At 51.1% G+C, this 18,639-nt stretch overlaps 2 protein-coding genes and 1 non-coding gene across 3 annotated transcripts in view; 1 reads left to right on the forward strand and 2 right to left on the reverse strand.

Moving 5' to 3' along the window:
* Positions 1-13,191, forward strand: part of LOC103175736 (serine/threonine-protein kinase LMTK1) — a 50,223-nt gene extending 37,032 nt beyond the window's left edge. Inside the window, exons 6-15 of the mRNA XM_042342561.1 lie at positions 142-260; positions 762-849; positions 2,092-2,225; positions 3,810-3,894; positions 5,192-5,313; positions 5,771-5,920; positions 6,312-9,954; positions 10,657-10,837; positions 11,185-11,409; positions 11,950-13,191. Coding sequence (XP_042198495.1) covers positions 142-260; positions 762-849; positions 2,092-2,225; positions 3,810-3,894; positions 5,192-5,313; positions 5,771-5,920; positions 6,312-9,954; positions 10,657-10,837; positions 11,185-11,409; positions 11,950-11,978 — 4,776 coding nt within the window. The 3' untranslated portion in view covers positions 11,979-13,191. The remainder of the gene's footprint in view (positions 1-141; positions 261-761; positions 850-2,091; positions 2,226-3,809; positions 3,895-5,191; positions 5,314-5,770; positions 5,921-6,311; positions 9,955-10,656; positions 10,838-11,184; positions 11,410-11,949) is intronic.
* Positions 3,245-3,317, reverse strand: trnaa-cgc. Its single transcript has one exon. It is a non-coding gene; the product is annotated as a tRNA-Ala (tRNA).
* A 3,183-nt stretch (positions 13,192-16,374) lies between the features above and the next one.
* LOC103175568 (BAR/IMD domain containing adaptor protein 2) overlaps positions 16,375-18,639 on the reverse strand; it is a 43,419-nt gene continuing 41,154 nt past the window's right edge. The window contains 1 exon segment of the mRNA XM_042342299.1: positions 16,375-16,435. The gene's annotated coding sequence lies outside the window, so the exon portion shown is untranslated.

An 18,639-nucleotide genomic window follows, 5' to 3' on the forward strand; every position in this document is an offset into this window, starting at 1 on the left:
TTTCTTTCTTTCTTTCTTTCTTTCTTTTCTTTCTTTCTCTTTCTTTTTCTCTCCCTCTCTGTGTCGCTCGTCTTTCTCCATCTCTCTACCTCTCTCTCTGTCTCTCTTTCTATCTCTTTCTCCCCATCCTGGTTGCCGCAGGTGTTCTTAGGGGAGGTGAATGCGGGTCTGAATTCCTGCCAAGTGGTGGTGAAAGAGTTAAAAGCGGGCGCCTCTCTTCAGGACCAAATGCGTTTTCTGGAGGAAGCTCAACCACACAGGTGGGTCTCGCGGGAGTTTAACCCTTTGCGTACAGGCGGACATTAGAGATCTCACGGGTGGCACTCGAAAAGAGAAAAGGGGTTTCTCCGGGCGTTCCTGACCCCCCAAACCCCCACCCAAATAAAAATCGGTCAATCCCTTCATGGGGCTGTTGTTTGCAGGGGCATTGCTGTCCACACATGGCTGCCTCGTTCGCCTACTTTAGAATTCATAATATTACTGTACATTTCACCCGTGAAATTCACTTTGCAGTATATTCTGTGAAGCGCTTTGAGAACGTCTCGACGACGTGATGAGGCGCACTGTCAGACGCAAGGATTGTTATCGTTGTTGTTATTATTATTACTAAACTTTTACGTTAATCCCATCTACGCCTGAAAGCGTCTCGTCTGTCTCGTCGCTTGTACCCGCGGGATCCCACCGTAGGCAAGTCAAGGTGACCGTCCCGCTGGTCAGAAGGGCTCCATTGCCCTGTTCACTGTGCTCTGTGCTCTTCGCAGGAACTCCCAGCATCCCAACCTCCTGCAGTGCCTGGCGCAGTTTACTGAGGTGTCGCCTTATCTGCTGGTCATGGAGTTCTGCCACCTGGTAGGTGAAGTGTTGGCGGGTGCGACTTACAGGCTTGAGGAGTCCTGTCGCGTAGTGGTCAGCGCGCTCTCCTCCCAAGCGAGAGGGTCTGGGTTCAATTCCCGGGCGGTGCGAAACCTAACCTCAGGCGAGTTTCCTTGCTGCGCACGCCTCCGATTACCTGGCAGCAAACCGCTTGGCAGAGTTTCATGGTGCCTCGGGATTTGAAAGAACAGGCGTTGTCACCGACTGCTGCGGAGGGGCAGATTAAATCCGTTCCGAGCCGCCGACGGCAGCCTCATTAGGCGGTTATCATCGAACCATTAGTTAAGCGGAAGTGCGGCTTTGAACTCCTCGCCATTTTAAGGTGCGAGGCAATAAATAATTTTTCTTTTTGCCGACCGAACACAAGCGACTTTAACTGAAGCGGATAGACTCGTTTGTGGCTGAGCGCTCCAGCGTGCAGCGCACCATGTAAACGCCAGGTGCCGTTGTTGTCGGCGGGAGTGGGTGCGGGGTGGTGGGGCGGGGGGGAGCTGGGTGGTGGGTGGGGTGGGGTGGGGCGCGGAGAGCGGGCGGAGAGAGCTGGATTGACACCAGTTCCCCCCCCCACCCCCACCCCCCCCTCCACCCCGTGTCGGTGACAAGAAGTGGGTGTCTAGACAGGGTGTCTACTGCCCTCCGGTGGCTCTATCCTGTCGCTGCACCCCCCACCGCTCAATTTCTATCAAGAAATCCGCACGACTTGGACCCCCCGAATGCCGAGTCCACAGAGTCCACTGCGGCTCTCAAAAGAGGACTGGCCAAACATTTGGGGGGAAAAAAAAAGAAGACGAGAAGATTACGCGTCCGGGGTTGGGGAGGGGGAGAGCGAGGACCGAACGGGCAGCTGGTGGTAATATTAACCCCCACCACCCCCCCCCACCCACCACCACCAAAATAATAATAATTTAGTCACTCGATCCACGACTGCTTGTGGGACACTGCTGTGCGCAATCGGCTGCCGTGTTTCGCCCCCACCCACCCCCCCTCCACCCCAACTCCCACCCCACCCCCACACACCCAAAATACACAGTCACTCCGCTTTACAGTGTATTCCGTCAAGCGCTTTGAGACGTCTCGAAGGCGCGATAGGGCGCTGTGTGGCAAATGCAAGGATTGTCGTTGTTATTGTGATCAAGAAACGAGACTGATTTTCAGGGCAGTTAGGCTGTGACTGTGGATGAAGTCCTTGCCCATCGCTGCTCTGCTCTGTTTCTGAAGGGCGACGTGAAGGGTTACCTGAGGACCCGCAGTGCTGCGGATGAGATGGCTCCTGATCCCTCGACCCTCCAGCGAATGGCTTGCGAGATCACCTCGGGTCTGCAACACCTTCACAAACACAACTACATCCACAGGTACAGGACGCTGGGCGCTGCCGGGGGACATTCTCACGGCCGGCGGCGGAGTGCTCTAGACTGACGTAGTTGGGAATTTAATGACCTTCTTTCTCTCACTCTGCCTCGTTATGGTGCTTCTGTTCTCTTCTATTCCTCCCTCCCTCGCTCCGCCCATCCTTTCGCCCCTCCTCCCCCCCTCCCTTACAACACACACTTCCCATCGGTTTGACGTCTGTCTGATGTTGTTGAGGCAGTGACTGCAGGCGAAAATATGCCCTATCTGTTTCTCCACTGCTTCCTTCCTGCTTCGTGGCCGTCGAGCGCTCTGGAGGGACGCTTAGGGAATGAGGGGCGCTGTGCAACTAAATGCAAGCTGTCGCTGTTGTTGTCGTTGTCCTCCCCACCTCTGCTGCCGAAGACACCAGAGCCCCAGCCGTCAGCTCCTGTTCGTTCCTTGCAACAACATCCTGATGCTGCCAGAGCGGGTCTGGTGGCTCCAGCATCAGTGATTTTGTTGCAGGGAGCGATCGCTCACTTCGTGTCCTGCAACAGCGTTTCCCACGGTCAGTGGCAGCAGCTAATCACCGGCAGCGTCAGCCGCTCCGAGAGTCTGTCCCTCAGTTTGCGTTTGCGTAATCGTTTTCGGTGCGAGGTCTCTGGTCTGCTTCGCCAGCTTTTTAACCTGGTGTTTGTTCCTCTGTCGTTAGGGCCAGCGACAAGTTAAGCGGCGACAGAAATATGGTTTGGATTTTTTTTTGGGGGGGGATGGGGGCCCGGGGGGACTGCCGGTGGGTGGGTGTCCGGCACATGCTGGAAACCCATCACCGTTGCTTATTCCATGCATCCCACCTACACGTGGCAATCCCGCAGATAGACTGTTGGAATGGAATGCGCACTCTCTCTCTCCCTCACTCTCTCTTTCCCTGGAGGGACGCACCTTCGCTTACCTAATTCTGGAAAGCATAAGGCGCAGGTTGGCAACAGCCAAGGCCTGGGGTAAACAGAGGCCCGTGGAGTAAGGAAGCTCGCCCAATATTTCGCCCTGCCGGGAATCGAACCCGGGTCCTCTCGCTTGCGAGGTGAGTGCTCTAACCACTGAGCTACAGGACGCCCATCACCTTTTCAAGACGGAGGTAGATAGATATTTGTTAGGTCAGGGTGTTAAGGGGCTTGCACTTTATGGGGCAAGGACGGGTGACTGAACTCGAGGTACAGATCAGCTATGATCTTATAAAATGACGGAACAGGCTGGAGGGGCTGAAAGGCCTCAAGAAATGGATGGGTGAAGAATGGAGTATGTGGAGTACAAGCACCAGGATGGACAAGCGAGGACGAATGGCCTGTTTCCGTGCTGGAAATCGACGGCTAAAGTTTGAGCTAGTTACTTTACTTTACTATTTCTTCACCCAGAGGGTAACTAACGACTGGCACAGCGTCGCCAAGGACGGGTGGTTGAGGCCAGGACGCTGTGACTCTCTTGTCACTGTGATGGGAGGCAGTTGCGTGGGGCAGATGCTCTGGGGGGTGGTGGTGGGGGGGGGAATGGGATGCGATCAAATGCGCTTCATCTGAACTGATCTTGTGATTTGTCTTTTCGTTCAGTGACTTGGCCCTGAGGAACTGCCTACTCACCGCAGACCTGACCATTAAAATTGGAGATTACGGACTGTCCCACAGTAAATACAAGGTAACGGTCGGAGAGCGAGCGGAGAAGGGAACGTCACATAATTCGCCTCTGCCCCTCTGGAACTCTCTTCAGACATGCCTCCGTCAACCCCCCTTTCCCCGCCACCGCCCCACTCCTTTTCGGCCGATCCGTCGTGCGTCAGCCTGCCTCGTTCGGCTGCACTCTCACCGCCGAGTCAGAAGGTGGGTTCAAGCCCCGAGTCAAGGACTTTGAACTCCACACAGTCTGGGATGACCCATCAGTGCAGTGCTGGGGGGGAGGGGTGGGGGGGGTGTGTGGGGGGCGCGGGAGGATTGGAGGTGCCGTGCTTTTGAGACGACCTCCTGGCAAAGAAAGCCGTGTAATATTATTAATAATACCTATCTAAAAACCTACCGGTCACCCTTTCCCTCCCTCCCCCCTTCCCCCACCCTCCCCGCCCCGTTGCCAGGATATGTTTTGCCTTTACCTGTGGTTCATGATGTAAGAGAATCCCTTACTTTGGAAGGCTAATTGTTGACGGGGGTGAAGTGGTGCGGAGTGAGTGGTTCTGTCGCAATCACAGCTGTGAAGCGAAAGAAGGAAAAAAGGACCGTTTCCCCTGGGTGTCAGTGGGTGGACAGAAGTCAGAAATCCCCAAATACTCCGTGTGCATGAGATCTCAGCGCTGACTTACAATCATTCACAGTTTCACTTCTGTTCCTGTTAGCCGTAAAGACAGTTGGGGAGAAATTGCATGACAAAGTGTGCTATAGCAGAGCCTATTGAGACGTAGTGTTTAGCGAGGGCGAGCGAGAGGAACCAGGTGAGATTTCCGGCCGGTGAGAAACTTTAGGTGAGTTTCCTTACGCCACACGCCTCTGTTTACCGAGCAGTGAGTAGGAACCCGGTTGTTAGTTGCTCGACGGATCTCTTTCCAGGGGTAATAATCCCTCCCCCCAAAAAAATTGGGTCACTCAATCCACAACTGTTTGTGGGCCAATGCTGTGCGCAATTGGCTGCCGAGTTTCTCCCACTAAATACGCAGTCAATCCACTTGACAGTATATTTCTGTGAAAAGCTTTGGGACGTCCCAACGACGTGATAAGGCGCTACATAGAATGAGAGGGTTGTTGTTGTGACAGAGGGCTGTATCGTCTCTTAAACTATCGAACGCAGGTTTAAGCGGTGACAAAAGTCGGCTGACTCTCGACTCACCGTTCTCTCGGAAGGAATCCGACTGTCTGTCTTTCTGACGGCAGAAACGTTACTGTGGCTCCTTTTTTTTTTGTCACAAGTGTGTGAACGAGCATGTCCTTGTTGTTAATGTCTCCGGCAGAAAGATTACCTGTTGACCCCTGACCAACTGTGGGTGCCTCTGCGCTGGATTGCCCCCGAGCTGATCGACGATGTCCACGGGAACCTGTTGGTGGTGGATCAGACCAAAGTCAGTAACATCTGGTGAGCACCATGGTTCTCTGGGACCGGCTCAACGTCTCAGTGTAGAGGCAGAGAGAGACAGCTGGAGATTAGAGCGAGAAAGAGTGAAGAGAGACAGAGAGTGTGAAAGGTCGGAAATGTTTCAGTGCTTTACGACGACATTGCAAAAAAGCTCCAACCACCCTCCCCCCACCCTTTCCTCTTCCTCCCCCAACCCCCCCACCACCCAACTGGCAATCGGTCGTGTTAACACAAGCAGTGATAGCACAAGCACAAGCGACACGGTTACCGAGAGTCTTAGGGTTGTGGGCGCCACCCGGCTTTACATACAGTATTTATCAGTTTCTATCTATTTATGCATATATATATTTTTATTTATCACTTTGTCACTGTGGCGAAAGTCAGCAATTGCCCAGGATGGATCGTTGCGGTCGGAATCATTAACCTTGCATTTCTCTTTCTCTCTCTCTCTCGGCAGGTCCCTGGGTGTGACGTTGTGGGAGCTGTTTGAGTTCGGAAACCAGCCCTACCACCGCTACACAGACAAGGAGGTGCTCGCCTACACCATCAAAGAGCAGCAGCTGAAATTGCCCCGACCCCTCCTCAAACTGGCTCTGTCCGATCGATGGTAAACTCACCGTCCTCAGCGCCGGGCAAAAACCTCTCACGACGGGCAAACCTCCGCCTGACGCAGCACAACTACACAGTCACTGCACCGCACACACCTCGGGCCAGACGTTAAACCGAGGTCCCGCCCATTCAGGTGGATGTGAAAGATCTCCTGTTCCAAAAGAAGGGAGTTTAGGGGGTGATAAACCCCGATGACGCACGATATCGAATGCAAACATCGTTGTTATTATTATTATTATTATTATTGTGCGGAGTGACGTCATTCGGAAACGATCTGCCGTGAAAGAAAGGAAAGAGAGCGCTGTGTGTGTGGGGTGTGTCTGAGACCCTGCCCTGTGTGATGGGGCGCTATATAAATGCACGTTGTTGTTGTTGTTGTGGTCCCACAGGTACGAGGTGATGCAGTTCTGTTGGCTGCAGCCAGAGCAGAGACCCACGGCCGATGAAGTCCACCTGCTGCTCAGCTACCTCTGCGCTAAGGCCTCCAGCGAGGCCGAGGAGGAGTTTGAGAAGCGTTGGAACGCCATGAAGCCCAGCGCAGCCACCGGCAGCGGGGGAGGGGGAGGGGTCACGGGCGGCCCCCCGGCCCCCCTCTCCTCCTTCCCGCTCCTGGAGCAGTTCGGCTCGGACGGCTTCCAGCACGCGGAGACGGACGACGTGCTGACGGTGACGGAGACCAGCCAAGGGCTGAACTTCGAGTACAAGTGGGAGCACCAGCCGCAAGTGGAGCACATCCTGCCGTCCCCAGGGGGCGCCGCTGCGCAGTTCCAGGAGATCTACTTCCCCAACAGCACATCGGGCCGGCTGAGTCTCAGCGTGTCGCCCATCTCCTCCAACTCCTTCTACGAGGCCACGCAGCAGCAAGGGGTCCCACAGCGCCTGCAGCCCCCCGGGGTGGTGCCTGTGATCAGCGCCCACAGCCCCTCAGTGAGCGGCGAGTATTACATCCGCATCGAGGAGCCCACCGAGTGCAACATCGACCTGGACTACACCATGTGCTCCTACAGCCCCGAGTTTGACCGGAGCTTCCCCACGGAAACGCCGTCGCCTTGGGAAGAGCTCGGAGGAGGAGGAGGAGGAGGAGGGAGGAAGCCCGTGGACGACTTCGATAACAGCCCCGCCATCTCCCTGACCATGGAGCCCCTTCTGGGGCAGGTGTCTTCCAGTCAGAGGGATTCCTGGGAGGACGGGCAGTACGGGAGCAAGAGCAAAGTCCGCAGGTTCTACGAGAATCTGGCCGCAGACGACGAGGCCAACCAGTACCTGTTGGACGACTTCGCTGACGGCGGCGGAGAATGGCGAGCCCTGGGGGAGAGCCCCCGGAGGGACCCCGGCGAGCTGGCCCCGGCAGTCTCGCCTCCGCCTCCCCACACCTTCAAAGGCTCCAGCTCGTCCATCAGCTCCTACGAGGGGTTCGAGGAGACGGGTTCGAACGAGCATCTGGTCAACGGGCGCCAAGAGGAGCCGAGCCCCGGACCCCGGCCGCCGCTCGACTCGGAGACTGAGGGAGCCCACCCACTCGCGGACCCCTTGGACGGGCACCCGAACCGACCCTCGGCCTCGCCTCCGACTCGCGGGCTGCCGACCGAGAACGAGAGCGCCTTCTTCTGCGAGCTGAAGTCGTGGGAATCCAACGGCTTCCTGCACGGATGCCCGGCCGACGCGCCCGGCTCACCCCGGGGGGGAGGGAGGGCCGGAACACCGGGATTCTCTCCCGATTGGGAGGCCGGCGAGGAGCTCGGCGCGGATGACCTGGAGCAGGAGCTGTCCGGCCTCGGGAGGTTCGCTTCCCTCTCGTTTCCCAACGCGAGCGAAACGCACGTGTGCGCTCCCGGCTCCGGGGAGACGGAGAACCAGGGGTGCGTTTGGAATTCGCCATCGGCGCTGACGGTTGTCGGCCTCGAGCTGAACAGTCGAGGATTCGGTCGCTCTTTGTTCGTCGCGGACAGGAGCGACGGGAACCCGCCCAACGACTCACAGCGCGACCCGGGCGAAGGGGGTCTCGATCGAGCCCCCGATCGCCGATTCCAAGTCTCAAAATGCCCGGAGTCGCTGGACCCTCTCCTCGGCTACGCGGTGACGGACTGGGCTCTGCCGAGCGACTGCGGCAAAGTCCGGCCAGTAAGTGACCGGCACGAGGAGCCAATCTCGCTCCCGACCCTGAGCGGCGGCGGCTGTGGCCAGCCCGACCAAGCCGTAAAGACCGAACGGGACGCCTCTCCACGCGCAAGCCGGCCGGAAGGTGACACGGAAACGGGAGACGAGGGAGGCCCGAGTGGTCAGGGCTCGGAAACGCTCGTGGACCGTGGGCAGCCGGTGGACAGCGGCGGCGGTGGCGAAGCCGAGGCCGATGTCGAGGAGACGGACCCCTCTCAGGTGTCGGAGAGCGAGGAAGGGAACGCCGGCCGGTCCCCAGGCGCTTCGGCCGAAACCCCGGACCCCGATGGCTCACCGGTCAAGACTCTTTCGAGCGTCAGCTTCGGGGAGACAGAGGTGAGCAGCGACGGGGACGAGACGGACGTGACGTCGGGGATATTCACCGACCTGACCCAGGAGTACGAGAGCAGCGAGGCGGTGCTCTCACACAAGTCCCTGCAGAAGCTGGTGGGGACCCCCGACTCGCTGGAGTCTCTGGACATCCCGTCCACCACCAGCTCCTGCGACATCTTCAGCCCCACCGCCTCGCACTCCCCCTGCCTCCAGCCCAGGGCGGCCGACAGCGGGTATGACACGGAGAACTTCGAGTCACCCGAGTTCGTGCCGAAGGAGCCGGCGGAGACGGGGAAGCCCGGCGCGGTGGCCAAGCCGGCAGCGGGCAGCGGCGGCCAGGACTCCGAGACGTCCCAGGATTCCGACCTGCCGGACGCGGATGGGAAGAATCCCTACAGGGACTCGGCTTACTTCTCGGATTACGACGCTGAGTCCGAGAGGTGTCAGTCGTCGGAGGAGCTCGCCCAGGACGAGGCGGACCGGACGCTCTTGAGCAAAGGCCGACGGCTGGAGACCGTCCTCGCGGGGCAGGTCGGTCATCCCCACCCCAGCACTCAAGCCGACCTCCCCCACGGTGTCGCTGGAAATAAAACGTCCGAGCAATGCGGTTCGATCTCCGATGTCCTTCCGGGGGCTTTGTTCAGCGCCAGAACCAGCGGTGTTGCCGCAGACCTCTCTGCGCAGGCAGAGCAGACAAAGACAAGCCCCCCGGTGTTGGGCTTTGAGCGACACCCACCGGCCTCGTCGAGAGCAGAGGACGAGCAGAAGGTTGAGAAGAGGCCGCACTTGTGCCTCGTAGCGAGCGAGGGCTCAGGGATGGAGACTGAGACAGAGACTGAGAACGAGAGTGCCCTCTATCAGGTGGGTTACGTGCTCTGCGGGCAGGTGGCGGAGGCAACTTACCCCGATTCGCCGTTGGACCTGAACAAGGGCAGTTTGGCTCAACGCCGAGCTCCTGATTCAGACGACCTTGGCTTTGAGGAGCTCAGAGGAGGGTCTTTGCTACACAAGGAGGTTTGTCTTCACCGAACAGTGGGCTGCAACTTTGACGGCCGGCAGTTGTTAGCGGGCAGGAAGCCGTCTCAGCAGGGTGGGGGCAGAGAGGGATTCTACTGCACCAAAACGGACATCCAGATGAAAACGCACCCGTACTCCTTAAACGTTCAGGAAAAGCTGGAGAACTTCATTGTCCCAAAGATACAGTCTGTCCAGCTGTCTTTGCAACTCCCTCTGCTGAGCCTGAAGAAAGACTCCAAGCAGGTCCTCGAAGGGGAAGAAGGAGACGAGGAGGAGGAGGAGGACGAGGAGAGCGAGGACTCGGACGAGGAGCTCGGCTGCTATAACATTCAGGAGCCCAGCGAGGAGAGCGAGGAGGAGGCTCCCGCCATCCCCATCATCGTCACGGAGAAGGACGACGGGAAGAACCTCAGGAGCCTCCTCAAGATGCCCAGCCTGATGTACGAGTCGTTCTGCGAGGATCTCGACCGCAAGAAAAAGGCTGTGTCCTTCTACGATGATGTGACTGTCTATCTCTTTGACCAGGTGGGTCCCAAACAGTTCCCATTCAATAGGCCGGAGCAAGAGTTCTAACAGTAAGTGACCACCAGGATCTCAATCTCATGTTCCATCGGCCTTGGTCATTGACGCTTGTCAACCCACCTACCACCACCTCCCATAAAGCACAGGATTCCACTGCTGCCAAAGAGCTCCCTTTTAGTTCCATAGAACTATCGAAATTTACAGCACAGAAGAATTTACAGCCGTTCACCCCATCACATCTGTGCTTTTCAGTAATGAGTGGTGAATCAACTCGGACCTGAGGTTTCCTTCCCCTTTGGCGAGGTCACCCATCATGGAGTGCGGGCTCCATTCTGGATGACCGTAAACACTTCTGTGCCTATGGGGAAATCTCGGCAGTTTGGTTTGGAGATACTTAAAAACATGCTGGGTTTCTGGGTGTGTCAGACACCCGACTGACCAAAGAACAAATATTGAACAAATATCTGATCTCACACAAAATATTGACTGTATTTCATCCACAAAATATACAGTCAATTCACTTTATGGCATATTCTGCAAAGCGTTTTGAAACGTCTCGAAGACGTGATAAGGCCCTATATCAAATGCAAGGATTATTATTATTATTATCTCCCCTTGTTCCCATTCACAAGGTCCACACGGTTTTCTAACAGTAAAAGCTAGTGACTAACGTTGGAAGTGGAACTCATCCCTGTTTTATTCCAGGAGAGTCCAACGAGTGAGCTCAGCGAGCAGAATATTCCAGAAGTTGACCCAACATCTCAGCGTCCTGCGGGGAGCTTGGAGGGAGGAGGAGGAGGAGGAGGAGGCAGCAGCAGTGACCCAGGGTCAGCAGACAAGCAGAATGCCTCCGATGACTCTTCTGATGGAAACTTCTCAGAAGAAGGTAATGTCAGTGTGACAGCCACCTTCCAGCCTGGCCACAGTAAATGCACACCATGGTCATTACCGGTAGAGGGTTTGTAGACCCCCCGGTCTGGGTGTTTTCTTTGGGGTGGGGTTGGGGGGGGGTGGAGGAGGTGATGACCAGAGGTAGAGTTAAAGAGGTAGACTGTATTTTTTTTAGATGCTTTGTACAGGTTGACCAAAAAAGTCTTGATACCATTACAGTGTCTAATAAGTTTTAAAGACGACCGAAAGCAGAGTCAAGGAAGGGGAGCAAAATGGACATTTAGGCAATTGAGACGTTTTTAATTAGTTTTATTTGCTGACCTCTCGTCTTCCCCCCCCCAGGCAGCGGCTTTGAGTGGGACGATGACTTTACCGTGATAACCGAGAAGCCGTCCTTTGCCCCCGAGGCCGCCTTGTCACCGTCTGAGGCCGGTCCCAGCGCCGCTTCCAGGCCGGAGCCCATCCCGGTGCAGCCGACCCGCTTCTCCCGCTTCACAGTCTCTCCCGCCACAGTGTCCAGGTTTTCCATCACCCACGTGTCTGATTCCGACATGGATTCCATTGGAGGTATGTGGAAAGACTCATAATAGCCACCGCAATCTTTGCCTTTCAGGGTTCCGAGACGCTATCCGAAAGGTGATGGTGGTAGTGGTGGTGGGGGGGTTGGTGGGTGGGGGGGGGTGAGATGGGGCGCAATGTAAATGCAAGCTGTTGTTGTTGCATTTAATGTAATGACTATCACATCACAAGGTCACTTCAGATGAACAAGGCTCTTTGGTCACTGATCTCGTTCTCCCAGAACTATTCCGAGTCTCAAATGGTGAAACTGGTGATGCTCAATGAGGCTTCTGCCCCCCCCACCAATTCTGCTACCCCCCTCCACCCCAACTGTCCCAAATCAGAGGAGTTCCCACTGGTCGACCAGGCACAGTGTATACCCCTCCCTCAGGTTAACAAATCAGTCCAGACAGACACCCTTCCCCACACACAGAAATTTTCCGAGGCTGAAGATCTTTCTCATTCATATTTTTCTCCTCTTTGTTCGCCCCTCACCCCCCTCCACTCCCCCCGCATCTCCCCACCCCTCCACTCCTCACCCCCAACCAGGCAGCAGCGAGGAAGGGGAGCGAGAGTGATACCTGTGACACCGAGCTTCAAAATGTCTTTTCTCTGAAACGAAACAGACATCACCCGACAGAGGAAGATTGTGAGATGAATGTTTCAACCGACCGGACGATTTTTAAAACTGCTGTGAATTGTTGGGCAATTGGATTGCGAGTTTTAGCTGAAGCTACGCACGTTGGACCCAGGATGCTCTCTCTCTATCTCTCGCTCTCTCCCTCCTCCGTATAGTTGGGATACCTTGCACCGTGCCAACCTGCGTTTGATGGGGATCGATCCATGCAGAGTTCAACGTGAGTTCGATTCAAACGCAGCACCCCTCACCCCTCCCACCCCAACAGGGGAGGAGAGGTGGGGGACAAAACATTACCAGACTCGATGGGCGAGTTTTGTTACATGGAGATCGGACGTGCCAATCAAACTGGGATCGCTGCGGCGAGGAATCGGCGAGGCCACAGGCACCAGAGTGAGCGAGCGAGCCCACTGGAGAACATTTAACCTGAAATATCAATTGCCAACTGTTTTCAGGCTCCATTTGTAATGAAGCACATTTTGCAAATAACACCATCTGCTTGTAGTTCTCATCCGCTTGGGCATCTGACAAGTACTTGGTTGAAGCTACTTATTAACCCGTTTCCTGTCCACACCCCACTGCAAAAACAAAACAACACCCTCATGCCCTCCCGCCAGTATTCAGTCCACAGTATTTAGGGTTTTGGCCTTTCTTTCCCCCTTCCCTCCTCACCCTCTCCGCCTCCCCCTCTCTCCCGACCACCATCTCTCTTGAGTTTGATATCTGATAGAGAGGAGAGAAAAAAATAATCATTTAAATTGCAATGTATACTATTTTTGTAAAACCATTCAGACTACTGATGAATATATTGTAAATGTTGCCAAAGAGATGTAAAAAATTGTGCAGCTCCTAGTTCCCGTTTGTCGCTATCTGTATGGCTTAAGTTATAGGTGTCGGTACCAATTTTGAATAAAACGAGGGAAGCTGAGTATTTAGCAATCTTTTGCCTTCCCTGATCATGCTACGCAGACAACATTCATTGAGAACGACGACTGACTGCATGATGACAGTAACACATAGGCTGTCCTTCAGTGTTAGTACTTTGTATAACTGATCAATACGGGTCATTACTGCTGTTCAGTGTTTTATTTCCATTTAGCTACCAGCATGTGGCTTAAATCACTTGACTAATAAAGTTTTTACGGTACTTATAACCTCTGTTTTCTTTCAAAAAAAAACTTTTAAAAAATCCTTTTTTTGTTCATGGCCCTTAAGCCGAGGGATTTCCCCCCAGAAGCTCCATAATGCCACAACTCTGCCCAGTAACGACAGCGACAACTTTTGTTTATATAGCGCGGTTCACTGTAAATTGCTGGGTTGATATCTTCAGAACAACCTACAGTCCTGGTTGGTACGACAAAAGGTAAGGTTGGCTTGGATCACTAGTGTTGTGAACTCACACTCGGCCTGAGAAATGGCACCTTATCACTCATCATTTCCCTCGCGCCCAGAAAAAGACTCGTCACCCAACCCTCTAAGCAACGTTTAGCACTGAATCACTTCACAGTGAAGGAATCGAACTGGTGAGATTGGAAGTGGTTTAACCTCAGTGTAGTTTGATCTTGTGTTTGTTTGCAAAGCCTCGCTGACATAATGCGTTGCCATCCACGTGGAAATCTCTCTTGAATCCAAAATGACCAGAATGACATATTCCCCCAATTCATCCACTGACTCTGTTGAGTCGCTCTCATAGGATTTGGAAGTTACTGTGGAAAAGTTGGTCTGCCACACAAGTGCTTGCACCAAATCGTGGCCTATTTTCTTGAATCGTGCTTAAACACTAAAATAATCCTTGATTTGCTAATAGCAACTTCATGTTATCAAAACTTCTCAGCTCCAATTCTCAGAATTTTGTAGGCAAACTGGGCAGCCAACCTGTGCCCTGCAATGTCCCACAAATAGCCATGAAGTATCTAGGGGATCGATACTGATGAGTGTAGTCAGTCACTTTTTTTTTGGTGGAACTGTCATTACGGCTCCAGCTATCTGTACGACCTGATCTAAGCTGCATTTGATGAATTGCACACAACAGCCCACTTTTTGTACACCTCTCCTGTGATGATTTCTCCGCTCATATTCCAAGTTCCCTTAAAGTCACTTTACTGACATTATTTGATCGGCAAGTATATTCATTACATTTACTATTAATCACCACCTTTCTCCTGCAGTTAGACCTATCGTGTTCTGTCACTGCATGTCGAATACAACATTTAGCTCTCTATCCAAAAGGTTCCACCACTTGCTTTGAGAAGATACCAAATAGAAGCACATATTGCAAAGTAATAAAAACATCAAACATTTCAACAAAACAATTTGGAATAATGATTACAGGACACAGGTTTTTACACTCAATCATTTTTATTTCCCATAAATTACTATCAAAATCAGTTTTTGATTACTTGGGTTTTACCAGAAGAAATATACTCTAGTCAAATTCACAAACATCGTGATTTATGAAAAATGTCAACTATATAAATTGAGATTACAATACAGATATATCAAGAATCCTCCAGGCAGATCTAAGCTACCCTTAGAAAGCTTCTGTAAAAATGAAAGGCACAGATTAACCCACACAACTGTGCTAATAAAATTATAGGCGTGAGACAGTGTTTAATACAGAACTGAATTATATGCATTGCTATTTTATACAAGGGAATGTAATTCACGGAGATGTGTGGATAAATATTGCTGCTGATTATATAAACAATTGCACAATAATGTGCACAAGGCTGTTTATTATTGATGAAGTGCCAAATTTCAAAAATAAATGACAGCTCATGCTGAATTTCTTATTTATTGTTAAACCCCAACCCAACACCCGATTCTCAGAAGTGCACACTTCCAGTGACTTATTTTTATTTAAATGTTAAGATCATCCACATCCACTGGAAGAAAACCAGAGTGATGGCTTCAACTTTATGCAATATGTAGCCACAAAGAATCATGCATTGCACTGGGTTTTTGCAGCAAAAAGCATTTAAATGGGTTAAATAAACCCAACTACTTCAACAGGCCAGCCACCATTCCTTTAGCAGCAATACAGAGTAAACTCACTCGTTCTTCAGCTACCCAGAGAACGATTCAAAAACCATTTACAATATAATCCTATGTAATATACCAAGTAACTGGTGTGCAGTGTAACTATCATCAGCAGTGTTTGCTCAGAGAGTGCAAAAACTGCATAAAAGACACATCGTATAATTCGACTAGTTTTAAACAGCAAGTTTTAATAACGCTTCTCGAACAGGCAAGTTTCAGAAACGCCAGCTCCTCCGTCCTTAAAATGTTTCACTAATTATGCTTTTCATTCTAAAATAGTTACAAAGTGTTGAGTAACAGAACTAGAGTTTTTTTTTTTGAATATGTATTTTCCTCAGGTCCAATACTGACTGCATCAGGGTGCAATCAAGCCCTGTGCAAAACATTCGTGTTTAAATATGCCAAGGGAGCAAGCTGCTCTTCTCAGACTACTTCTTCCAATTCTTAAAAGAAATGCTTCTCTCAAAAAGAATGAATAAGGCAGTGCGATTATTTCTCCTCCGTCCTAAAGCAATGTTGTCAATATACAAAGGGAAGCTTAGCACCTCTTCTCACACCCGCAAATTCTCTCGATCTATGCGAAAAACGAGAGCGAGAAAATAAGAAACTCTTTTTGCACTCTGCTTCCTGAAATTGTCCATCAGGTTGCAATAACATTTCTATTGTACATAACATTGGTGGCCACTGGTGACCTACTTACTCTTGTAACAGACACATTATGGATCATTAGAGATAAGGAAGCGACTAAGCACATGGATGCGAATGGAACTTTGGACGACTTTACCATTTGTTTGTAGAAAACATGGGGGGGGGGGGGAAAAAAACGACAAAGGGAAAGAATAGGAAAAAATATATATATGTATATAGAAATGACTTTTTCCACAACAATTTCTCAGAGGAGATGGAAGCATTTTAGGATAAAGCAAAGATTTATACTTTAACAAATTGAGGTAACTTCAGGTGAAAGTTAACTCTTATGTACATTATACAATTTTTTAAAAATTTATTGTTTTAAACACACACGACTACTGTAGTGTACACAAGTATCAAAATTTAGCCAACGTCCCACAAATAGTCAGGTAATAAAATATTTCAATGAGTCCAAGAACAACCAAGGGTGAATGCCCAACAGGAAGTCATTCCCTCTACACAATTCCTCATGAAGATAAAAGATCTGTGCTTCAAGTGGCCATTCTCATAGTAGCAGCAACTGGAACATTTTGAGGAGCTTCTGAGTTCCGACACAAATGATGGGACTTGGGACTTCCCTCCCCAGATTGGTAAAGTGTTCAGGGTATTGCAGGGCATGATCTGTCATGTGATCGAGTTGGCTTCAATTTGATACTTGCCAGAGCATCTCTGTGTAAAAGAGGAAAGAGAAAGAGAGAATGTATTAATACAATTAATTATTCCATAACATACAGCTGTGACACCATGTCAGCACCATTTGCAAGAGTTTGAGATACCCACAAGACCTTTCACTGTCCCTGCAGCCAATCGACCTTCTCTTGTTCCTAAATTTCTGTATATGTATTCCTACCTCAGATGGCAACAGGCAATCTTCCCAAATCAAGTACAGGATTTTGAAACTCCCTAGCACTCCCTTCCTTTGCTCAGATCTGAAACTACTACATGCATACAATGCTGTTATTTCGTTGTTCTGTGTGGGATTTACCAGCAGGATGTGGAGGCGGCCTCTGATAATACTACTCTGGAGATGGAGGTTTCTTGGCTCCCGTCTTCTCATTTACATACCATTACATCACCAACCTGTTCACTGCACCTCTCTAATAATTAAGTGCAACATTTCTGCCCAATTAATAACACTGGGTTTGAGATTGTTGTTAATTCCCATCACCTTACTTCCCCATTCCCCCAGGGTTGTTAGGATGTGGAATGCCCTGCCAGGAACAGTGGTCAAGGCAGGATCCAGATTTGCTTTCAAGAGGTAATGAGATTCTAAAAAGGAGCAAATTGGAATAGTGTGGGGCTGGGGAGAGTGAGGAGAAAAAAAAAAGGCAGGTAAATGGGGCTAAATGGATAGCTATCTACAAGAACCAACACCGACATGATGGGCTAAATAGACCCCTGTGTTGCAAAGTTCTACTGCAACAAGTTTGAATCATTTAATTTTCCAATTTATTCAGCATATCTTCCGTCTCCAAAAAAACAAATTAAAAAAAGCTGTTATGGTTTGCAAGAACAACAGTTTTTTTAAATCTAAACTTTTGATTATCCCCTTCCATTCCTAACCTGAAGTCATAATTGTAGTCTTAATCATCTGCTCTAAGCAGCTTGGTCTACAAAGGTCAGCATTTGCTAGAATTAGATAGCCGCATTTTGCCCGGCTGAAATGGTAACACAGCTGTAAGTGGCTTATTTGAAGGAAATCACATCAACCAGTAAACAGAAAGACATAGCAGATCAGTGGAGATATCAGCAATGAGTCACAGCACCAAGATGAGCCCATGCCCTGTAATCAAGAAGCTTATGTGCAGTTGGTACTATAGTGAAGACACCCACAGATGAACAGTGGTGAAGTACATAAAGTAACAGAAGAACAAAAAAAGCTTTTTCTACAGGGTAAATCTCTGCAGGAGCACTGAAAACTGGAGGAAATCTGAAAGCTCAATTACTTTGAAAAGAACAAATATAGTGAAGGTATCCAATAATAGGCTCTAGACAAGGACAGTGCAGGTTTACTGCTGTGTGTGTGTGAGTTGCTTAATAAAAAAGTTCAAATAAGTTCAAATCATTGAACTGCACATCTGTCGGCGGTCACTGCTTTAGTGGGTGGGGGGGGGGGGTGGTGTGAAGATCCTTCCTCCTTTAATGGATCAGGACTTCTCTCTCTCTCAAGACCTGCAGCAAGTGCAGGGCTGGACTCTCAGGAAGAAGCTTGCAATCTCTAGTCCCACAGCAGCATCTAGTGTCTTCCACTCGCTTTCCTTCATTAAGTGCCTATAGTCAGTTCTTGGCAGGTCTCACTATACAGAGTGCCATGGGGAGTGGGGAGGAGGAAGCTGCTCTGAACCCAAAGGCATTGCATCACCTGCAGCCACTGAGCAGCAAATGCTAGAAAGGCCAGAGGAATTAAGTGCACAGCTTCCATGTAAACAGTTACAGTGAGGAGGGGTAAGAGAATTCATGGGGAAATTGTGAATTGATATAATACAAAATTACATTTGAATAGCACCTTTCACATCGGGAAGATGTCCCAAGGCGCTCTGCAATCAGGGATTAGGGAGAGTGGAGGGCAGGGAGGTTAGGAGGGTGGCCGAAGGCATGGTCGAAGAGGAGGGTCTTGAGACGTGCCATGAAGGAGACAAGGGAGGGAGTGAGGCAAAGGGAGTGTGGGATGGAGTTCTAAAGGGTGGGGGCAAGGGTGATGCACTTTTAAATCCAATGTCTAAGGTAACTAAAAGGCTGCCCTGCACTCGTTAGTATTCGGACATATGATTTCACACAATTAACACGCAGAAGTTGTCTTGGACAGGATGAAATGCAGAAACAGATTTAGCTCAGGGCTGTGAGTGAGACAGGACTTGCCCATTTGTGAAGCC

The sequence above is a fragment of the Callorhinchus milii genome, unplaced genomic scaffold (genome assembly GCF_018977255.1).
Source record: "Callorhinchus milii isolate IMCB2004 unplaced genomic scaffold, IMCB_Cmil_1.0 Scaffold20, whole genome shotgun sequence".
Classification (NCBI taxonomy): Eukaryota; Metazoa; Chordata; class Chondrichthyes; order Chimaeriformes; family Callorhinchidae; genus Callorhinchus; species Callorhinchus milii.